The sequence below is a fragment of the Coregonus lavaretus genome (genome assembly GCF_964263955.1).
Source record: "Coregonus lavaretus genome assembly, chromosome: 22".
Taxonomy (NCBI): domain Eukaryota; kingdom Metazoa; phylum Chordata; class Actinopteri; order Salmoniformes; family Salmonidae; genus Coregonus; species Coregonus lavaretus.
Genome location: NC_140009.1, coordinates 45,580,966 through 45,604,256, shown reverse-complemented (window position 1 = coordinate 45,604,256; position 23,291 = coordinate 45,580,966). Strand labels below are relative to the sequence as shown.

At 45.4% G+C, this 23,291-nt stretch overlaps 1 protein-coding gene across 1 annotated transcript in view; it reads right to left on the bottom strand.

Annotated features, from left to right (window-relative positions):
• Positions 1–23,291, bottom strand: part of LOC311149594 (zinc finger protein castor homolog 1-like) — a gene marked incomplete at its 5' end in the record, with an annotated part of 113,827 nt that overhangs the window by 12,268 nt on the left and 78,268 nt on the right. Inside the window, 8 exons of the mRNA XM_084186768.1 lie at positions 1,601–1,921; positions 4,043–4,165; positions 4,354–4,500; positions 8,782–8,862; positions 9,340–9,475; positions 13,520–14,412; positions 18,155–18,327; positions 19,300–19,464. Of these exons, the coding sequence (XP_084042894.1) occupies positions 1,601–1,921; positions 4,043–4,165; positions 4,354–4,500; positions 8,782–8,862; positions 9,340–9,475; positions 13,520–14,412; positions 18,155–18,327; positions 19,300–19,464 (2,039 nt within the window). The remainder of the gene's footprint in view (positions 1–1,600; positions 1,922–4,042; positions 4,166–4,353; positions 4,501–8,781; positions 8,863–9,339; positions 9,476–13,519; positions 14,413–18,154; positions 18,328–19,299; positions 19,465–23,291) is intronic.

The window sequence follows — 23,291 nt, the reverse complement described above, 5'->3', positions numbered from 1 at the left end:
ATCAGCTTGGCAAATGGCAGACAACAAGCAGACCTTCTTACCCACAGGGGGGCTGTGCCGGTCTTGACACCTTAATACTACCATAAATTAGAGAGGAGGAGAATCTATCTCTGGCATTCTAGGATGGTGAAAGGAATGCCTTTGTTTCAGAGACTTTTTGTCGTCCAAAAAACTTCAACATCCAACAATGAACATTGGGACAATATATTTCAACATCCAAACGTTGAGAATGATGAGAAATGGAATATGGAAAATGTATATATATTTTTGTGATGTCATTAAAAATGGTAGAAAGGCGTTATAACAAAAACATTGTGACTTGAAGAGCTTTTACACTGAGTATATGAGGTTTACATCCTTTACATTGTGTAGAAAATATCAAGGCGGAAGACAATGTTTTCGTGAAGATAGGAATGAGATTTTAGCTTTCTAACAAATCATAGCGATGATAATACTTTTGCCTCGTAACTAGCCACGCCCGAGGGAGCTCAGAGAGCGTGTCAGTATGACGGAAACACCCCTCTTTACCAGAGTGCATAAAATATTGAGATAAGAATGATCAGATCAGACTAGAAGGACCTAAAGCTGCAGCTTTTGTCCATATTGGTCCCGACCCTGACAATAAACACGATGTGAAGATGACACAGTTGCCTCCACTAACAATCAATGTTACTGCTGAGTAGCTGTTCAAAGTACTGTATCTAAGAAGGTGAATTTAAGTGGGACCATCCTGTTACTCTCTTCAAGCCATCGTCTACTACACTGCTCTCATCACCCCACAGGGGATCATCGACACAGCTGTTTAGCCGTCCTCAGAAGACCACTTCCAGAATGAGTGAAAGTAAACAGACAACTAAGAAGAAGGACATTGTGACCTCTTGTGGACAATCTGAGCTTAACATCTAAAAGGCCATCTGAAAGAGAAGGCCAAATCGACCCCTTCCCACGAAGGCCTGGGTCCACCAGAGATACATGACGAAGACCAACACGTAAGTCTCTCTCTCTCTCTCTCTCTCTCTCTCTCTCTCTCTCTCTCTCTCTCTTTAACTCACCATCTTTTGTAGCAAGTGTCATATTGTGTTAGTCCGCTAGGGACCTGTTTTCATTGTATTACGTTTCTAATCCCTACCTATACCGTGTACGTGTTTGTACCTTGTCTTATCATTTTTAATTAGTTAGTAAATAAATAATTCAATCAATTTGTGTGATACGGAATGATCAGTAAGACCCGGGTTCGTGCAGACTTAAAGAGCCTATGACTTTCAGAATGTGACTGATATGAGGTAAATTTTTAATAAATTACTGTTCATTGATAAGAGATATCTAGATATCTTTAGTTAATTCGGGAAGCGGTAACTCGTTAAACAACTTTTCCCGTGGTGCCTCAAATTCCTAATGAGTTAATTGTTACATGATTAATTTAATCTAGTAACAATTAAACATAGTAGGTAATTATTCGATAAATAATAGTCATCACAATAATGAAAGTCACGTCATGACAGCAGTGATCAATGATTTTGCCTGAGCGTGTTCAATGTTCTAAAGGCGCTCAAATCAAAGTGCTCCATGCAAGTTTATTATGAGCCAAATGGTCCCTTACTTATCCTGGAACTGCAGGAAGCCCGGTTTGACCTGTGGCTTGGCGTTTTCCAGAGAGATGATGGCTAGCGGCGAGTTGGTAGGCAGGTTAGGCATAGAGGCGTTGAGTTGGGGGATGCTGCCCGCACGTTGCTTCCATACCAGCAGGGAGTGCGAGGAACCATAGCCACCGCCTGACGACGACATGTTGGCCATGTCCATGGTGGGGTTATTGGCCTTGGAGACGGGGGCGGCGGGCTGAACGGACGCCCCGTCTCCGCAGTCCTTGGCCTTGTTGAAGTGGGGCTCCGATTTCACTTTCAGCGTGGCTCGTAGGTGGAAGCTGGACAGACGGACATGGTGGGGACACGCTTAGTCAGATCTTTCATTCAGTCATTCAGTCATACCCCAACTCAATGCCCAATCTGGCCCTCATACCATCATGGTCCCCTAATCATCCCCAGCTTCCAATTGGCTCATTCATCCACCCTTCTTTCCCCTGTAACTATTCCCCAGTTTGTTGCTGTAAATGAGAATGTGGTCTCAGTCAACTTACCTGGTAAAACAAGGGTTAAATAAATACAAAAGTAATCAACTCGAATTATCGGCTTATCATTTGTATAAAGCTTCTTCATGTACAAAATTGCTTTTACACAATGGACTTCAATGAACAACAAAGACTATAATGATCAACATGATCAAATACGTTTGCCTCATATACAGTACCAGTCAAAGGTTTGGACACACCTACTCATTCCAGGGTTTTCCTTTATTTTTACTATTTTCTATATTGTAGAATAGTAGTGAATACATCAACACTATGAAATAACACATATGGAATCATGTAGTAACCAAAAAGGTGTTAAACAAATCAAAATATATTTTAGATTTTAGATTCTTCAAAGTAGCCACCCTTTGCTTTGATGACAGCTGTGCACACTCTTGGCATTCCCTCAACCAGCTTCATGAGGTAGTCACCTGGAATGCATTTCAATTAACAGGTGTGCCTTGTTAAAAGTTAATTTGTGGAATTTCTTTCCTTCTTAATGCATTTGAGCCAATCAGTTGTGTTGTGACAAGGTAGGGGTGGTACACAGAAGATACCCCTATTTGGTAAAAGACAAAGTCCATATTATGGCTAGAACAGCTCAAAAAAGCAAAGAAAAACGACAGTCCATCATTACTTTAAGATATGAAGGTCAGTCAATCCGGAAAAGTTCAAGAACTTTGAACATTTCTTCAAGTGCAGTTGCAAAAATCATCATGCGCTATGATGAAACTGGCTCTCATGAGGAACGCCACAGGAATAGAAGACCCAGAGTTACCTCTGCTGCAGAGTATACGTTCATTAGAGTTAACTGCACCTTTGATTGCAGCCCAAATAAATGCTTCACAGAGTTCAAGTAACAGACACATCTCAACATCAATTGTTCAGAGGAGACTGTGTGAATCAGGCCTTCCTGGTCGAATTGCTGCAAAGAAACCACTACTAAAGGACACCAATAAGAAAAAGAGACTTGCTTGGGCCAAGATACACAAGCAATGGACATTAGACCGGTGGAAATCTGTCCTTTGGTCTGATGAGTCCAAATTTGAGATTTTTGGTTCCATTCATCGTGTCTTTGTGAGACGGAGAGTAGGTGAACGGATGATCTCCGCATGTGTGGTTCCCACCATGAAGCATGGAGGGGGAGGTGTGATGGTGCTTTGCTGCTGACACTGTCAGTGATTTATTTAGAATTCAAGGCACAGTTAACCAGCATAGCTACCACAGCATTCTGCAGCGATACGCAATCCCATCTGGTTTGCGCTTAGTAGGACTAGCATTTGTTTTTCAACAGAACAATGACCCAAAACACACCTCCAGGCTGTGTAACGGCTATTTGACCAAGAAGGAGAGTGATGGAGTGCGGCATCAGATGACCTGGCCTCCACAATCACCCTACCTCAACCCAATTGAGATGGTTTGGGAAGAATTGGACTGCAGAGTGAAGGAAAAGCAGCCAACAAGTGCTCAGCATATGTGGGAATTCCTTCAAGACTGTTGGAAAAGCATTCGTCATGAAGCTGGTTGAGAGAATGCCAAGAGTGTGCAAAGCTGTCATCAAGGCAAAGGGTGGCTACTTTGAAGAATCTCAAATATAAAATATATTTTTTGGTTACTACATGATTCCATATGTGTTATTTCATAGTTTTGATGTCTTCGCTAATATTCTACAATGTAGAAAATAGTAAAAATAAAGAAAAACCCTTGAATGAGGAGGTGTGTCCATACATTTGACTGGTACTGTATGTTATATGTTTGTTTTATTGTACCAACATGTCTTGATCATTGATAAGCATGAGACCTAGGGCTGATTCTGATTCTAAATCTGCACAGTCAGAAGACACACGGCTATGGACCAATGTATTACATGAACTATGCTTGGGGAATAGTCTTCTGATGCGGTGCCACCAAACTCACTTGGCATGTTTGATGGCTCCGTCCACCGTGCTGAAGAGTGCCCCACATTCCTCCACTACACAGTGGAAGTGGACCTTCTGCAGGAAGTCACACTGGGCCTCGCAGAAGTTGTCTGTGTCGAACCTTGACCCAGGAGCAAAACAGAGCAGATACAATGAGCATCATTTTTTAAATTTAATTTTAACATATCTGAAGCATCATACTACATGTGAGGTTCACCTCCACTTAACAGAGCTAAGGGCCAAATTCTGGGCTAAAATTCTGGTTTTTAGTCCATTAAGTAAATCTAAGTTCTTGAGCTCTTCAAGTACCTGCGCAGATATGTCCTCCAGAGCTCATTGGGTTTGACTGGCATTGGCCTCGTCATGATGCGGCTCAGGTACTTCGTTGCCTCCAAGGTGTCGGCCCCTTGGCCGCTCTCCAACTCCGTCTTTATATAAAGCATAAAGCACCACCAGCTGCAGAGTTAGCCGAGTGCGGGCCTACACACACATACACGCGGATGTACATAGGTACACACATACGCACATGCACACGGGCACACACACACACACACACATTTTGGGAGAGCGAAAGCTCAGCCGAGTTTACAAACAGCCAGCTTCTGCTTGAGCACAGGCCAAGTGCGCATGCCAAGCATCCTCTGTGAGCGATTGTGCTTTATGTGATGTGGTGGTGGCTCAGAACGGGACCCCAAAAGGCCTACATGAAGGGGAGAGCTGTAGGACATGTGATCATCAAGCGCCTCTCCCATTAGGCCTCAACGGCCACTTTGTGGAAACCACTCATGATGTGTTTGAGTGTGTTTGTGATACAAAAATACAAAAATACAAGCAGAGGGGCAAGAAAAACCCCTTAGCCAGAACAGAACAGCGCCGGAGAAGATGGCTGCCGTTTTACAGCCCTCTAACCAATTGTACTATTATGTGTGTTTTTCCGCGTTATTTGTAATTTATTTTGTACATAATGTTTCTGCCATCGTCTCTTATAACCAAAAAGAGCTTCTGGATATCAGGACAGCGATTACTCACCTCGCATTGGACGAAGATTTTTTCTTCAACGAGGCGGCCGCGAAGGATATCATACAGACACCCGACAAGGCCCAAATCCCCGTCATTCGCGTGAGGAAGACACAGAGATATCGCGGACGCAGATCCGGGTGCCTTGTAAGGATCCGACGGCGAGCGAGTAAACTGCCTCTTCCATCAATACTATTAGCCAACGTTCAAGCTTTTGAGAATAAAATGGACGATTTAAGATTACGGTTATCCTACCAACGGGACATTAAAAACTGTAATATCTTATGTTTCACGGAGTCGTGGCTGAACGACAACAATGATAACATTCAGCTAGCAGGCTATACGCTACATCGGCAGGACAGAACGGCTGACTCTGGTAAGACAAGGGGCGGCGGTCTGTGTATATTTGTAAACAACAGCTGGTGCACAAAATCAAATACTAAGGAAGTCTCGAGGTTTTGCTCGCCTGAGGTAGAGTATCTAATGATAAGCTGTAGACCACACTATTTACCAAGAGAGTTTTCATCTATATTTTTCATAGCTGTCTATTTACCACCACAAACCAATGCTGGCATTAAGATTGCACTGAATGAGTTGTACAAGGCCATTAATCAACATGAAAACGCTCATCCAGATGCAGCGCTCCTAGTGGCCGGGGACTTTAATGCAGGGAAACTTAAATCCGTTCTACCTAATTTCTACCAGCATGTTAAATGTGCAACCAGAGGGAAAAAAACTCTAGACCACCTTTACTCCATAGACAGAGACGCATACAAAGCTCTCCCTCGCCCTCCATTTGGCAAATCTGACCATAACTCTATCCTCCTGATTCCTGCTTATAAGCAAAAACTGAAGCAGGAAGCACCAGTGATTCGGTTAATAAAAAAGTGGTCAGATGACGCAGATGCTAAGCAACAGGACTGTTTTGCTAGCACAGACTGGAACATGTTCCGGGATTCTTCAGACAGCATTGAGGAGTACACCACATCAGTCACTGGCTTCATCAATAAGTGCATCGATGATGTCGTTCCCACAGTGACCGTACGTACATACTTCAACCAGAAGCCATGGATTACAGGAAACATCCGCACTGAGCTAAAGGGTAGAGCTGCCGCTTTCAAGGAACGGGACTCTAACCCGGACGCTTATAAGAAATCCCGCTATGACCTCCGACGAACCATCAAACAGGCAAAGAGTCAATACAGGTCTAAGATTGAATCATACTACACTGGCTCTGACGCTCGTCGGATGTGGCAGGGCTTGAAAACTATTACAGACTACAAAGGGAAGCACAGCCGCGAGCTGCCCAGTGACACAAGCCTACCAGACGAGCTAAACCACTTCTATGCTCGCTTCGAGGCAAGCAACACTGAAGCATGCATGAGAGCACCAGCTGTTCCGGATGACTATGTGATCACGCTCTCCGTAGCCGATGTGAGTAAGACTTTTAAGCAGGTCAACATTCACAAGGCCGCAGGGCCAGACGGATTACCAGGACGTGTACTTCGAGCATGTGCTGACCAACTGGCAAGTGTCTTCACTGACATTTTCAACATGTCCCTGACTGAGTCTGTAATACCAACATGTTTCAAGCAGACCACCATAGTCCCCGTGCCCAAGAACTCTAAGATAACCTGCCTAAATGACTACCGACCCGTAGCACTGACGTCTGTAGCCATGAAGTGCTTTGAAAGACTGGTCATGGCTCACATCAACAGCATAATCCCAGAAACCCTATACCCACTCCAATTTGCATACCGCCCCAACAGATCCACAGATGATGCAATCTCTATCGCACTCCACACTGCCCTTTCCCACCTGGACAAGAGGAACACCTACGTGAGAATGCTATTCATTGACTACAGCTCAGCATTCAACACCATAGTGCCCTCTAAGCTCATCACTAAGCTAAGGATCCTGGGACTAAACACCTCCCTCTGCAACTGGATCCTGGACTTCCTGACGGGCCGCCCCCAGGTGGTAAGGGTAGGTAACAACACATCTGCCACACTGATCCTCAACACGGGGGCCCCTCAGGGGTGCGTGCTCAGTCCCCTCCTGTACTCTCTGTTCACCCATGACTGCATGGCCAGGCACGACTCCAACACCATCATTAAGTTTGCCGACGACACAACAGTGGTAGGCCTGATCACCGACAACGATGAGACAGCCTATAGGGAGGAGGTCAGAGATCTGGCCGTGTAGTGCCAGGACAACAACCTCTCCCTCAACGTGACCAAGACAAAGGAGAGGATTGTGGACTACAGGAAAAGAAAGAGGACTGAGCACGCCCCCATTCTCATCGACGGGGCTATAGTGGAACAGGTTGAGAGCTTCAAGTTCCTTGGTGTCCACATCACCAACGAACTATCATGGTCCAAACACACCAAGACAGTCGTGAAGAGGGCACAACAAAGCCTATTCCCCCTAAGGAGACTAAAAAGATTTGGCATGGGTCCTCAGATCCTCAAAAAATTCTACAGCTGCACCATCGAGAGCATCCTGACTGGTTGCATCACCGCCTGGTATGGCAACTGCTTGGCCTCTGACCGCAAGGCACTACAGAGGGTAGTGCGTACGGCCCAGTACATCACTGGGGCAAAGCTTCCTGCCATCCAGGACCTCTATACCAGGCGGTGTCAGAGGAAGGCCCTCAAAATTGTCAAAGACTCCAGCCACCCTAGTCATAGACTGTTCTCTCTGCTACCGCACGGCAAGCGGTACCGGAGTGCCAAGTCTAGGTCCAAAAGACTTCTCAACAGCTTCTACCCCCAAGCCATAAGACTCCTGATCAGCTAATCATGGCTACCCGGACTATTTGCACTGCCCCCCCACCCCATCCTTTTTACGCTGCTGCTACTCTGTTAAGTATTTATGCATAGTCACTTTAACTCTACCCACATGTACATATTACCTCAACTACCTCAACTAGCCGGTGCCCCCGCACATTGACTCTGCAACGGTACCCCCCTGTATATATAGCCTCCCTACTGTCACTTTATTTTACTTCTGCTCTTTATTTCTCAACACTTTTTTTGTTGTTGTTTTATTCTTACTTTTTTTGTTTAAAATAAATGCACTGTTGGTTAAGGGCTGTAAGTAAGCATTTCACTGTAATGTCTGCACCTGTTGTATTCGGCGAATGTGACCAATAAAATTTGATTTGATTTGATAATGAGTTTGTTTGCCAGTAGAGAAAAATGGAGCCGGATAACTCTTTAAATCATCAAGGTAGTGGAAACCACTGTGCATTTGTATTAGTCAGAAAAGATGATAGATTAAAACAATGTCCATTTTAATCTTTACAAAAACACACATTTAAATATCCCTCAGCAAACATGTACTCCTTCAAAAACAAGTGGGTGACGGTTTCAATTTTCCCCCCCCATGACTTTTAAATCAAATAATTTGCAAACTACATAATTAAATATAAAGTGAGAGGAAGCTAGTGAAGAAAAAGGAGAAGGGAGGACAACAAAAAAATAGATATCGAGTTCAAAACAGCCCATCAAAAAACAAACATCTATCTATATCTGGAGTGGCACCCAGCTCCTGGTTCATTATACTAACTTGTGAGAGGTACGGTTGAATTACACCGTATAAAAAACGGCTGGTAAATGTCAATGATACAAACTCATCTTATTTGCAGTGAAATATAAAAAACCAAACAGAGGCCCTCTGTGCATCCCGCTAATGTGTCTTGCGGGGATGAAAAGCATTTCATTGATGTATCTTACCTTATTCATAAGTGAGGATAAAAGAGATGTATTTCCCGGTACAGGGTGTCCATTTGATTCATTACTGGAACAAGGAAAATGAACAATGTTTAGTCAAGATTTGCATGAGAACAGTAAATATTATTATTTATCACAGGAGGGTGTGTATGTATAATGAAGACTAAAAATGTTGCTTCTTAAAAAATGTGGCCGTGAAGATTGGTGTAGAAGGTTGTCAATTTCCATGGCATGAGATCAGTGAGATGGAAAAACGTGTTGGAGGCAATACATTTAGATGCAAATCGAGATAACATAATCGTTTCTGAGGAATAAATACATGCATTTCCAGACATTCTTTTTAAAATATTCACAATTCAGCCAAAACTGCTTTCAGAAATACAAGTCAGTGAAGAAATTGCATCCCCCATCGCAACTCTGCAGTCCCACTTTGATAATAATTTTACTAGGTGCTCTCACACTGACTGAGACAACATTGCTTTATTTAGGTGTAAACCTGCTTTATTAAGGTGTAAACCTTAGGAGTGTGTCCCTTTGACTCTGCCTGTGGTCTTTTTTGCTCAGGTCCAGGCTGTGCTGTTGGATGGAGTCCTGGGAGGCCCTGGAGGTGTGGTTAACTGGCTCCTGCTTCACTTGAACCAGATTGAACCGACTCGCCAAAGAGCCAGCCAGCCCATTCCCTGAGGAGAAGCCAGAGAGAGAGAGAAAGATAACAATGTTATTGTTGGTCAGCATTATTACCCTGTGACGAGATCCAATCTGACTCCTGTCCGGGCCGAAAAGAAAACTGAGTGATAATTATTGCGAAATGATGTCAGGCCATCAAGGCCTTTAAATGGTGATTGAGAGGCGGGAGATATGAGGGAAAAATCCTCCTTTTTCAGCAGCACTTGTCACAACTCATTAGCTGGGCTGTCTCCTAACTGGTCATTAAAGTTGGAAGCTAATTCTGAGAGAAAGTGGCAGTCTCAGATTGGACACCCCTCCCCTCCCCTCCCCTCCTTTCCCTCTCCTTCCCTGGTCATTGTTGGCATGAAAACGGCAGGCAGCCAATGCCAACTGAGCATGCCCAAGAGGAACAGGGCTATGTCGGTCAGATTGGGGCTGACAGCCAATCAGATCAGTCCAAATAGCGTGACCTCCTGATTGAATTTCCCCCCGAATCGGTATACAACAGATGATGCTGTAAGTGAGGACAGCAACAGGATGATAAATAAATAAAGACGAGAGGGGCGGGGGAAAAGACTGCTGACAGAAAGGTAAGCTTTTTCCCCCCGATCCCCAAGTTATTTAAATATTAATTTATCATCAGGTTATGTAGAGAAAGCCGGGCTTTGGGTAGACAGTAAGTGGAATAAAAAAGAAAAAGAAAAGAAAAGATTCCGAAATAAATCCCTGGTATGGGATGTTAGGCCTGTGTGTTGAGTGAGTGGTATTGTGGGGGGCCTTGTTGTTTAGGAAACAGGGTAGTGACTTGTAGTGACATATTGTGACAGGCAAGGTCGTGAGCAGCCAACTATGTGCCTGTGGCCCTCAGCTCTGAGAGGCCCTTTGCTATGGTGAAGAGCAAGAAAACAGGTATGTGAGGGGGAAGTTGGAACCAGTGTCCCTGGTTAGATGACCCAGAGACATATCAAAGGCAATGCGAGTGAAAAAGTCAGTCTTGGGCCTTGTCAACTCATAGCTAAGGGATGGAGATGGGGTTGTGTCAGTGTCATGGAATTTAAGCTGGCAATGGTGTGGTGTGGTGTGGTGAGGGGACTAAGGAAAGAGGAGGAGGGGGAAGGGCATTGGTGGCTGGGGTGAGGTCATTGTATGCTTACTAAGTCACGACACCCCCACTCCCCCAAAAAAGACACCCCAAAATGAACTAGCCAGAAAGCCAGGTTGTCATTGGACATTACAACAAGCCAAAGACCTGATGAGAGCACATCATATCAAGGGCAATGTTTGAACACGTGACCTACACATGGTCATTACAATTTTGTAGTGAATGTTAATCTGGTAAATAGCGATGGAGATCTTACACATCTGGCTTGAGCTTAATGATCTCGGCAAAGACATGGGAGGAAGAAGATGAGTAGATGTTTTTTCTGGAAATTCTCCAGGAATAATGTACCACAATGTAATTACTCTGGCTAAGTTACAAAGCTTGTGAAATATAATGTTTGTCTAATTAGTAAACCCTTCAGAGGTCTGGATCTTTAAGAAGAAAAACAAAACACTTAGGGGTAAATTGGTGAGAAACATTGATAAAAAAGCAGTCCATACTGAAACCATGAAAATTCTAGTTTACCTCTAAACAGATGCAGTACCACAAGGCCCCCGTTTTCAAAAAACAAAGGTGAAATGATCTGAAAATAGCCACACGCTGACATGTTTCTCACATAACCACTTCCTCATCAATTTAGCCCAAACTTCCTGTTCACACACATATTTTGCGAGACATATTTTTTCAGACAAAACCTAACCTACTAAGGGCCTAAGAAAATGTCCATATTCTCTATTTCTGCTGCTTAGATTGCGAACAAAACAGCATCTTTGTTGTCTGTGCGAGAAGCCCTGTGTGTGACTGGCTCCCCTCTCGTTGTGGCGCAGTGGAGAAACCGAAGGGGAGCCGGCACCATCAGCGCAGGCTCTCTCTCTCTCTCTCTCTCTCTCTCTCTGACGTGACGGCAGAGACTGGGGACTGGCAAGGGGGTCTGGAGGACTTGTTAGATTTTAACACTCCAAGCCTGGGGGAGTTTGAGGGGGTGGGAGGTAAAGCCCTCCACAACCTCTGTATTAAGGTAAGGAACATTAGGAGCCTAACAGGAGTGAAGGCACATCAGGGCAGGGGGCATGTGGGGCGGAGAGTATGGTGGGTTTTAGATGGAGGGGGCTCTACAAACTCCCAGTACCAAAGAGGTCAGGGGACCTCCAGTGGAGGGTTTTACATGGAGCCCTGGCCACTAACAGCTGGTTAGCACGGGTTGAACCGGGAGTCAGACAGGGGTGTCCTTTCTGTGTCATGAGTGAAACTGTGATTCATGTGTTTTCTGTGTGCGCCAGGTTAATGCCTTTAATGTCTCAGTTGGAATGTCTGTGTGAGAGGTTGGGGGTGGGTTTTACTGTCGGGATGTTTATAATGGGGTAAAGGTATTCAAATAAGGAAAAGGAAAAATCTGTGTTGTTGAATTTTCTGTTTGCTCAGTCAAAGTTGGCTATTTGGCTAACAAGGAGGAACAGGGTCAAAGGTGGGGGGATAACAGACCCTTTACTATTATTTAATGGGATGGTCTCTGCACGCCTTAGGGTGGAATTTGAGTTTTATAAAATGATAAAAGTGTGGAGATGTTTCAAAAGATATGGTGTGTTGGGGGCGGGGGGGGGGGGGTGGCTGTCTGTATAGCTGGGGAAGATGGTCTGGATATACGGTTGTAGAGGTGGTGAGGTTTGGGTTATTGTGATGTGTGGTGTTGTTTTTGTATCGTGGGGTAGAGGAAAAGGTGAGTATGCAGTACAGGGGATATTGGTAATATTTATTTTTATTTTAGGGGGTGGGGTGAGGTTTTAATGAAATGAGGATGTACCATTAAAGAAAGACAAAAAGTTAAAAAAAAGTCTCTCTCTCTCTCTCTCTCTCTCTCTCTCTCTCTCTCTCTCTCTCTCTCTCTCTCTCTCTCTCTCTCTCTGCCTAAAGGCCGAGAGGTGGCGCTCCGCCTATGCTGCCCGATCAGCTGCCCTTCTCTCTCCCAGGGCCCCATCCTTCTCCAACAACACTACCAGTTAACCAACCCACCAGCAATCCACACCCCACCTGCTCGGGCCTGTAGCCCCCATTTTCTTTTTGCTCAGTTGTCAGACAGTCTGAGACTGTTTTATTGAGATAGTAATTTACTTTTTTTGGTATTCTTGTAATTATTAGAGTGGTTGTTTGCGTCTGAGCCCAAAATAGTGTGTGTGTGTCTGCCCTTGCATTCTGAAAAAAAACACCCTCTCTCTCAGACAGCTCTGGTGTGCCCAGTCATTTCTGCCTGAGCGATTTTATATCAGTTTGCAGAGAGCGAGAGAGAAAGAGAGAAAACAGGTTTTGTTCTTGCAATTTCGGAACTGAATTTCATTCCACCTCCATTTGCACAGAACGAGGGCACACACAGATATGAGACCAATGATGAGGAAACATGTACAACACAAGCCCCGGGAACCCCCTCCGAACGCCGTAGAGACTTTTACAGGGCCCACTCTCCTCTCTGTTGGCGCACTTATCTGCAAATGGATTACGGGTATCTAGCAAACCATCGGCACAATAACAAGCGTGGAGCAGTGAACCACACCTTCAGTATGTCCTTTCAAGCCTGGACTGATAACTTCTCCTCCACTGTGGGCCAGTGATATTGTTTAGGTGACCTTAGTGTGCCCTTTTAGCTCTGGCTGCAGTGACTCCACACTAACAGGGCTTCTCCCCCTGTGGTATCACGTTGTGAAGAAAGCCAGACGGACTCTGGCTACATGCTCTTTGAGGAGTGTTTCTACTTTTACAGAATTATGTAGTAGCTCTTTTTTTCAAAATGAGGTTTAAACACCAAGAGAACAATTTTATGGCAGACATGTAGCTACTATTACAACAAGCAGTGTAATAATGATATGTTGAGCCATCTCACATTCCTTCCCCATTGATGTCTGTTTTAGGTTAATTGGATAGACAATAAAGCTTTTAGAATTTTAATTTTGAAACCACCCACCTGTGTCTTGGTGGTTAACGGAAGGCTTGAGGGCAGCCGCTGCCAGCCTGGCCATCATGGGGGATATGAGGCCCTTGCTAGCAGAGATCTTCTCCATGATGGAAGAGGCCGAGCCATAGGAGGTCGGTATGGACGCCATAGCACCATCGCTACCCGCTGAGGAACAACCGGCCTGGGACAGCGAGTCAGTGGGCATGGAGTAGGAACCAGATGACACGGCCGAGATCAGGCTGGCGGCCGAATGGGGAAGCTGCATGGGCAGCCGGGGCATGAGCGGGAAGAAGGGCTTGTTGACGCCGACAAGGGCGCTGTTGGACATTGCCAGCGCCACAGGCATGTTGCTGGGCAGTGCCTGGGACAGCAGACTGGACATGCGTGCCGAGTGTGACAGTGAGGAGGTGGGCTTGAGGCCGACGTGGCCGCCGCCGGAGGACGACATCGTCGTGTTGGGTGTGGCAAGCAGGTGGGCGCCAGGCCTGTTAGACGACTGCTGGGTGGTGGGCGAGGCGCTCAGGCTGGAGTTCTTGCTGCTGATGGCAGGGAAGTCCATGAGGTCGTCATTGCTCGACTCATACCCGGGTTCCTCCTTGGGCACCAGGAAGGAACCGCCTGAGGAGAGGCCTATGACGCCCGAGGAGCGGATGTGGCGGCGGTCGTGCTTGCGCTTGTGGGAGGTCATCTGGCTGGTGGAGGTGAAGGTGAAGCCGCAGCCCGAGCGGATGCAGTGGAAGTGGTTGGTGGCCTTGCTGTAGACACAGCCCTCGTACTTGCACTCATCGTACTTGTAGAACTTCTTGAAGCCATCCTTGGCGTACGCATCATCCTTGATGTGGTAGCTCTTGTGCTTCTCAATGTCGCACTTGTTCTTGAAGGTGAAGGTGCAACCCGGGCGCCTGAGGAAGGAGAGGAAAGCAGGGAGAAAAGAGGAAGACAATAAGTTAAAAAGATGTCACATATGATGCTAAGTTACAAGGCCTCTTCAGTAGGCCTGGAATTCTGTGATTTTAGGGGCAAGGCCATTTGGCCTTCAAGAGGTGACCAATCTGCCAGGGAACCAATGCCATTTGCCAGGGCACCAATGCCATCTGCTAGGGCACCAAGGCCATTAACAAAAATAGCCAATTAAATGTATTTTAAAACCCGAAAAACACTAGCTATTCTGTTAAGAAAAACATAAGTTTATGTAAATGTACATAAATAATTTGCCTACATGTTGAAGTGTAGGTGATAGCCTTTGCATATTGGCTACAGACTTTCATGTCCAGACCGATGCTGACATGAGGGAGGCCCTGAAAATGTAGCCAAACTTTAATGAGACTTTTAATTACATACTGTATATATAAGCCAGTCATGTTTGACAAATATAATATAGGAGCATTATTAATATCTAAAGGCTTGATTCTGTCGAAAATACTTGAGGCACTGTTCGTTCTGATAGGAGAGAAAGGCCAGTGCCTGTTGTGCACTGCAACATCACCCACCTTGCAATCTGAGTGGAGGCAGTCAATGTTTTGAAACTATTTAACAATAAATGTAATGGTTTAAAACCTGGATGTTTGTCATTTTATGAGGCATGTCTTACCATGTTCCAACTATAAGAATGTATTTTATAAACACTTTCTTATATGCCATTGAAACCATTAGGGCCTATTTCTCTTATGTTCTCAACTTTCTTTCGTTGTCCAGCAGTCAAAGACACAATCCTAGTCATATTAACAACCCATGCTTTTTGTTGCATCTTTAGAGCTTCCCTCTTTCTACATTTCTGAAGGATATTTTCATCTCTGTCATATGAAACTGCTCGCATTTGCGGTGCACTTTTGAGAACTGTGTTTTCCCGCTATTTGCATTTTGAAACATTTGTGCTTATAGCCCACAGCCGTTTGGACATTGCTGTTTTTATATGTGAAGAAATAGCCTAATAGTTTATCAACATTTTAAGCTAAACGTTCTGATCTCTTGCATCAGCCTCATAGCTTAAAACAAAAAAATGGATGGACAGTGGTTGTATTAATTTGGGATCTATCGTGTCCCACAACTGTCCCAGAGCATGTTTGAATATTTATTTCTCACACAGAAGGACAAGCTGACCAATACAATAGGTCAACTTTTGTACTATGAGGGATAGTAGATTGACATAGGCTAGTGCTTTTGCTGTTTGTTAGGCCTACTCATCTTGTTGGCTGAAGAAAAGTAAATGTGGACAGTTCTTCTAACATCTTTAATATGCGCCTCGGAATTCGATAAGAAGGACATGCACCGTTGCATCCCCAATGTGTCTGTCTTCACTTGTAGCCTACTTCGGAGCTGTGATGCCTGTGAGAAGGACCCGATCACGTGACAGGCATTGGCTAATAAGAATTTAGATATCTGAGAGAGCCATGTGAGTGAGAGGTGCTTCGTAGTAGGCTACGGAGATTGGCAGCCGGGAGAAGGGAATTATAAGTATTATATTCAGCCCAAGGGCACAACGGCCACTTTGGCCGCAAAGCATTCATTTGTTTAGATGGCATTACGGCCACACAAGGGGGCATCTGCCGAGAAATTCAAGTCCTGCTCTTCAGTACAGTGGGACAGTTCTGGGACAGTCGTGTATCGGATTTCAATTTCAATTATTTTTTTAATTTCTTACTATCAATTTTTTTTTTTATGTGGAGCCTACCAGCTCATCGACCCCATAGTATGAAGCAGATACAATCTACAGTCTATGAAAAATGTAATTCATTGGAATTTCTTTGGGCCATCATGGATGCACAAACTAAACAAAGTGGCTGGGGTGAGTTAAACCCATATTATGCAAATAACTTTGAGACCTGGTGAAAAGAAACACCTGTATAAATACTATCTCTATGTCACGCCCTGGCTCTGGGGACTCTTAAATGTTGAGCCAGGGTGTGGATTGTCTATGTTTAGTTTTCAATGTTTTTTGTTCTAGATCATGTTGATCTATGTTGGCCAGGGTGGTTCCCAATCAGAGACAGCTGTAGCTCGTTGTCTCTGATTGGGGACCATACTTAGGCAGCCTGTTGGCACCAGTTAGTTTGTGGGATCTTGTTCCGTAAAGGTTTGTGTTGTGTAACCTCAGGACTTCACGTATCGTTCGTTTTGTTGTTTTGTTCGTGTGTTGTGTACTAAATTAAATGTACGCTTATCACGCTGCGCCTTGGTTCCACGAGTCATCAGTCAACGGTCGTGACAGAAGATCCCACCTAAAGAGGACCAAGCAGCGTGTCCAGGAACAGACAGCCTGGACTTGGGAGGAGATCCTGGACGGGAAGGGATCCTGGACTTGGGAAGAGATTCAGGCCGGAATGGATCGCCGTCCTTGGGAGGAGACTGTGGAGGCGCGCTACAGAGAGGAGTAGCGGCAACGCAGAGGGTACCGGCCGAGGAGGAAGCCCGATAGACAGCCCCAAGAAAACGTTTGGGGGGGGCTCAAAGGGTGGTTGGCGGAGCCTAGAGTTAGAGCAGAGCCAACTCCCCATACTCAGGCTAGGAAGCGTGAGACTCAGCAGGCTCCGTGTTATTCGGAGCCACGTACTGTGCTGGGAGTGTTCCGGCACAGTCCTGTACGTCCGGTGCTAGCACCACGCACGTGTCGTGCTAAGGTGGGCATGCAGCCAGGACGGGGTGTGCTGGCTCAACGCTCGTGGCCTCCAGTACGCCTTCTCGGTCCCGTATATCCTGCGCCAGTGCCACATGCTGTAGCTCCAGTACGAGTGCACAGCCCTGTACGTCCTGTGCTGATGCCTCACACATATTGTGTGGAAATAGGCATTCAGCCAGGACGGGTTGTGTCAGCTCTCCGCTCCAGACCTCTAGTCTGCCCGTTCCTGCTCCCCGCGCCAAGCCAGTGGTGCGTGTGTCCAGTCTGGCACGGCCCGTGCCTGTTCCATCGGTGCCTGGTCCGGCACCGGTCAGCTCTCCACTCCGGAGTCAGAGCAATCCGCTCCACCGGGGTCCGGTCCAACTCCAGTCAGCAGATCCACTCCGGAGCCAGAGCAATCCGCTCCACCGGTGTCCAGTCCAGCTCCGGCCAGCGGCTCCAGTCCGGAGCCGGTAAGGTTTGGTCCACCGTCGTCGGGTCCAGCTCCAGTCAGCGGGACCAGACCAGGGGCGCAACGGGGAGGTGGAGAAAAGGTGGTGGTCACACCCGGAGCCGGATCCGCCTCCGAGGCGGAATGCCCACCTGGCCTCTACCCTCTTGTGTTTGTGTGGCGCGGTCACTGTCCGCGCCTTTGGGGGGGGGGGGGGGGGTACTGTCACGCCCTGGCTCTGGGGACTCTTAAATGTTGAGCCAGGGTGTGGATTTTCTATGTTTAGTTTTCTATGTTTTTTGTTCTAGATCGTGTTGATCTATGTTGGCCAGGGTGGTTCCCAATCAGAGACAGCTATAGCTCGTTGTCTCTAATTGGGGAAAATACTTAGGCAGCCTGTTGGCACCAGTTAGTTTGTGGGATCTTGTTCCGTAAAGGTTTGTGTTGTGTAACCTCAGGACTTCACGTATCGTTTTGTTGTTTTGTTCGTGTGTTGTGTACGAAATAAAATGTACGCTTATCACGCTGCGCCTTGGTTCCACGAGTCATCAGTCAACGTTCGTGACACTCTATCTCTATTACTGAGGGATCTCCTGACCTGCAGTGGAAGTGGGTGGTCTTCTGGCTGTAGAATTGGCACTCCACCATCCCACAATCCTCGGTGGCACGGAACCTCTGAAAGCCGTCGTTGATCAGTTGGGTGTTCTTCTTGTGGAAGTTCTCGTGAGTCATGACATCGGAAGTGCTGGTGTACACCGTATTGCAGCCCACCTGCAGATAGGGAGGGGAGTGTGAGTTTGGAGCTTTTCAGTAATAGGCAAATAAATCAACTTATTAATGATTAATTAATCAACTTGTTCTTTACTTATCCAAGTAGGTTATTGAGAACATTCGTAGTTACCATAACAACCTAAAAGAGGTGTGGAGACAAACTTTCAACTTAAATCCTAATCTGTTGTTGATATAAATGAATGATAGGGCTCTAAGAGAAGCAACCTAGTATTTATTCAGCAGTTTTTGTTAGTTCAAATAGCATTGGTTTGTAACAATTAATAAATCAGACTTTTTCACAGTGGGACCATGAAGATACCTGAGAAAGGCTCAGTTGAGAAAAGGGGTGGGCAAGTTGATTATCACTTTCTTTAGTTTAAAATGTTCTGGTACTCAGGAGCCCTCGGGCACAGAGGAAAAAACTGCTAATGTTTGAATTAAAAGCAGCAATTGTATATCATCCCTGGCACTTTTCAACTGGCACAAACGGGGCAACTTCTCCATCAAATAACTAAAAAAATGCCACTCTGTTTGTTCCCCACTAAATCATAGGTGCCTGATGCCAACATCTGCAGGTTCTCAGGCCTGTGTTTTAGGTTTTACTATCCTTGTGGGGACCAGAAGTGGAGACATTTTGCCGGCCCCCACGAGGAAAACTGCTGTTTAGGCTTAGGGGTTAGGTTTAGTGTTAGTATTACAATTAGGGTTGGGGGTTAGGTTTAAGGTTAAGGTTAACATTAGGGTTAGGCTTAGGGTAAAGGGTTAGGGGTTAGGAAAATAGGATTTTTAATGGGAATCAATTGTTTGGTCCCCACAAGGATAGTAAAACAAATGTGTGTGTGTGTTTTTGTGTGCATGTGTGTATACCGTATTGGTGAGTGGAAGAAGAGTGTGTATATGTGTGTCTGTGTTTGTAAGCACATCTTACGAGTGTATGTGCGTGTGTGCATATGAGCGCATGTGTGTGTTTACCTGCATGCAGTGGTAGTGGGTGCTCTTCCCGTTGAGGTGGCAGCCGTGGTAGTAGACGCTACAGTCGTCCAGTGGGCTGAAGCGCATGAAGCCATGCTGCAGAGAGTTGTCCCTCTTCTTGTGCATATTGTAGTGTCTGATCATGTCTTGCTTGCTGGTGAACCTCTGTCAAGGGACAAATGCACGGCAACAGGTTGGTGCTGATTTTAAGTAGTCACAAAATCAGCAACAAGTCATTTTATCGCTCTGGAAACAGCTGAAAGCGCAGGAGCCAATTGGCAGAGTAGGAGAGGAGGCTGTGTATGTTGCAATGGAGAGGGCCAGAGCTATGACTTTTGGAGTGTGGCACTGATAGGTAGCAACAAAAACATACACTATATATATACAAAGTATGTGGACACCGATTCGGCTATTTCAGCCACACCGTTGCTGACAGGTGTAATAAATAGAGCACACAGCCATGCAATCTCCATAGACAAACATTGGCAGTAGAAATGCCTTACTGAATAGAAATGCCTTACTGACTTTCAACATGGGACCGTGAAAGGATGCCACCTTTCCAACAAGTCAGTTTGTCAGATTTCTGCCCTGCTAGATCTGCCCCGGTCAACTGTGCCCAGTCAACTGTAACTGCTGTTATTGTGAAGTGGAAACGTCTTGGAGCAACAACGGCTCAGCCGCGAAGTGGTAGGCCACACAAGCTCACAGAATGGGACCGCCGAGTGATGAAGCATGTAGCGCGTAAAAATCATCTGTCCTCGGTTGCAACACTCACTACCGAGTTCCAAACTGCCTCTGGAAGCAACATCAGCAAAATAACTGTTAGTCGGGAGCTTCATTAAATGGGCTTCCATGGCCGAGCAGCCGCACACAAGCCTAAGATCACCATGGGCAATGTCAAGTGTTGCGCATGGTGATGCAGCAGCTACTCTTCCTGGGGTCCAGCAAAATTAAGGCAGTTCATACAATTTTAAAAACATTACAATACATTCACAGATTTCACAACCCACTTTGTGCCCTCAGGCCCCTACTCCACCACTACCACATATCTACAGTACAAAATCCATGTGTATGTGTGTGTATAGTGCGTATGTTATCGTGTGTGTGTATGCATGTGTCTGCGCCTATGTTTGTGTTGCTTCACAGTCCCCGCTGTTCCATAAGCTGTTTTTTAATCTGTTTTTTTTTATCTAATTTTACCACTTGCATCAGTTACTTGATGTGGAATAGAGTTCCATGTAGTCATGGCTCCATGTAGTACTGTGCGCCTCCCATAGTCTGTTCTGGACTTGGGGACTGTGAAGAGACCTCTGGTGGCATGTCTTGTGGGGTATGCATGGGTGACTGAACTGTGCGCCAGTAGTTCAAACAGACAGCTCGATGCATTCAACATGTCAATACCTCTCATAAATACAAGTAGTGATGAAGTCAATCTCTCCTCCACTTTGAGCCAGGAGAGATTGACATGCATATTATTAATATTAGCTCTCTGTGAACATCCAAGGGCCAGCCGTGCTGCCCTGCTCTGAGCCATTTGCAATTTTCCTAAGTCATTTTTTTGTGGCAGCTGACCACACGACTGAACAGTGGTCCAGGTGTGACAAAACTAGGGCCTGTAGGAGCTGCCTTGTTGATAGTGCTGTTAAGAAGGTAGAGCAGTGCCTTATTATGGACATACTTCTCACCATTTTAGCTACTGTTGTATCAATATGTTTTGACCATGACAGTTTACAATCCAGGGTTACTCAAAGCAGTTTAGTCAACTCAACTTCCTCAATTTCCACATTATTTATTACAAGATTTAGTTGAGGTTTAGGGTTTAGTGAATGATTTGTCCCAAATACAATGCTTTTAGATTTAGAAATATTTAGGACTAATTTATTTCTTGCCACCCACTCTGAAACTAACTGTGACTCTTTGTTAAGTGTTGCAGTCATTTCAGTCGCTGTAGTAGCTGACATGTATAGTGTTGAGTCATCCGCATACATACAGTGAGGGGAAAAAAGTATTTGATCCCCTGCTGATTTTGTATGTTTGCCCACTGACAAAGACATTTTAATGATAGGTTTATTTGAACAGTGAGATTTGCATTTTAATAAGGGAAATAAGTATTTGACCCCTCTGCAAAACATGACTTAGTACTTGGTGGCAAAACCCTTGTTGGCAATCACAGAGGTCAGACGTTTCTTGTAGATCTTTGCAGATATTCTCCAAGTCATTAAAGGTTTCGAGGCTGATGTTTGGCAACTCGAACCTTCAGCTCCCTCCACATATTTTCTGTGGGATTAAGGTCTGGAGACTGGCTAGGCCACTCCAGGACCTTAACCCTCCCGTTGTCCTAGGGTCAAAATGACCCGCCACTGTTTTGAACCAACTTTATATAATTTTTATATTTTTTGGATCATTTGTGAGAAGGAGGCAGTGATACTTTCTTTAAAGTCTCACTGCCTCCTTCTCACAAATGATCCCAAAAATATAAAAATGTAGGTGCTTCTTCTTGAGCCACTCCTTTGTTGCCTTGGCCGTGTGTTTTGGGTCATTGTCATGCTGGAATACCAATCCACGACTCATTTTCAATGCCCTGGCTGAGGGTAGGAGGTTCTCACCCAAGATTAGACGGTACATGGCCCCGTCCATCGTCCCTTTGATGCAGTGAAGTTGTCCTGTCCCCTTAGCAGAAAAACACCCCCAAAGCATAATGTTTCCACCTCCATGTTTGACGGTGGGGATGGTGTTCTTGGGGTCATAGGCAGCATTCCTCCTCCTCCAAACACGGCGAGTTGAGTTGATGCCAAAGAGCTCGATTTTGGTGTTATCTGACCACAACACTTTCACCCAGTTCACCTCTGAATCATTCAGATGTTCATTGGCAAACTTCAGACGGGCCTGTATATGTCCTTTCTTGAGCAGGGGGACCTTGCGGGCGCTGCAGGATTTCAGTCCTTCACGGCGTAGTGTGTTACCAATTGTTTTCTTGGTGACTATGGTCCCAGCTGCCTGGAGATCATTGACAAGATCCTTCCGTGTAGTTCTGGGCTGATTCCTCACCGTTCTCATGATCATTGCAACTCCACAAGGTGAGATCTTGCATGGAGCCCCAGGCCGAGGGAGATTGACAGTTCTTTTGTGTTTCTTCCATTTGCAAATAATCGCACCAACTGTTGTCACCTTCTCACCAAGCTGGTCTTGTAGCCCATTCCAGCCTTGTGTAGGTCTACTATCTTGTCCCTGACATCCTTGGAGAGCTCTTTGGTCTTGGCCATGGTGGAGAGTTTGGAATCTGATTGATTGATTGCTTCTGTGGACAGGTGTCTTTTATACAGGTAACAAGCTGAGAAAAAACTTTTCTGTAAAGACCAGCTCTGTGGGGTGTACGGATTAAAGTGGTCCTATGGACAAATACTCCAATCTCCGCTGTGGAGCTTTGCAGCTCCTTCAGGGTTATCTTTCGTATCTTTGTTGCCTCTCTGATTAATGCCCTCCTTGCCTGGTCCGTGAGTTTTGGTGGGCGGCCCTCTCTTGGCAGGTTTGTTGTGGTTCCATATTCTTTCCATTTTTTAATAATGGATTTAATGGTGCTCCGTGGGATATTCAAAGTTTCTGATATTTTTTTATAACCCAACCTTGATCTGTACTTCTCCACAACTTTGTCCCTGACCTGTTTGGAGAGCTCCTTGGTATTCATGGTGCCGGTTGCTTGGTGGTGCCCCTTGCTTAGTGGTGTTGCAGGGACCAGATCTTATTTAGGGGCTTCATAGCAAATAGGGTGAATACATATGCAAGCACCACTTTTACGTTATATCTTTTTTGGAATTTTTTGAAACAAGTAATTTTTTTCATTTCACTTCACCCATTTGGACAATTTTTTGTATGTCCATTACATGAAATCCAAATAAAAATCCATTTAAATTACAGGTTGTAATGCAACAAAATAGGAAAAACGTCAAGGGGGATGAATACTTTTGCAAGGCACTGTAGACATGTCTTATATG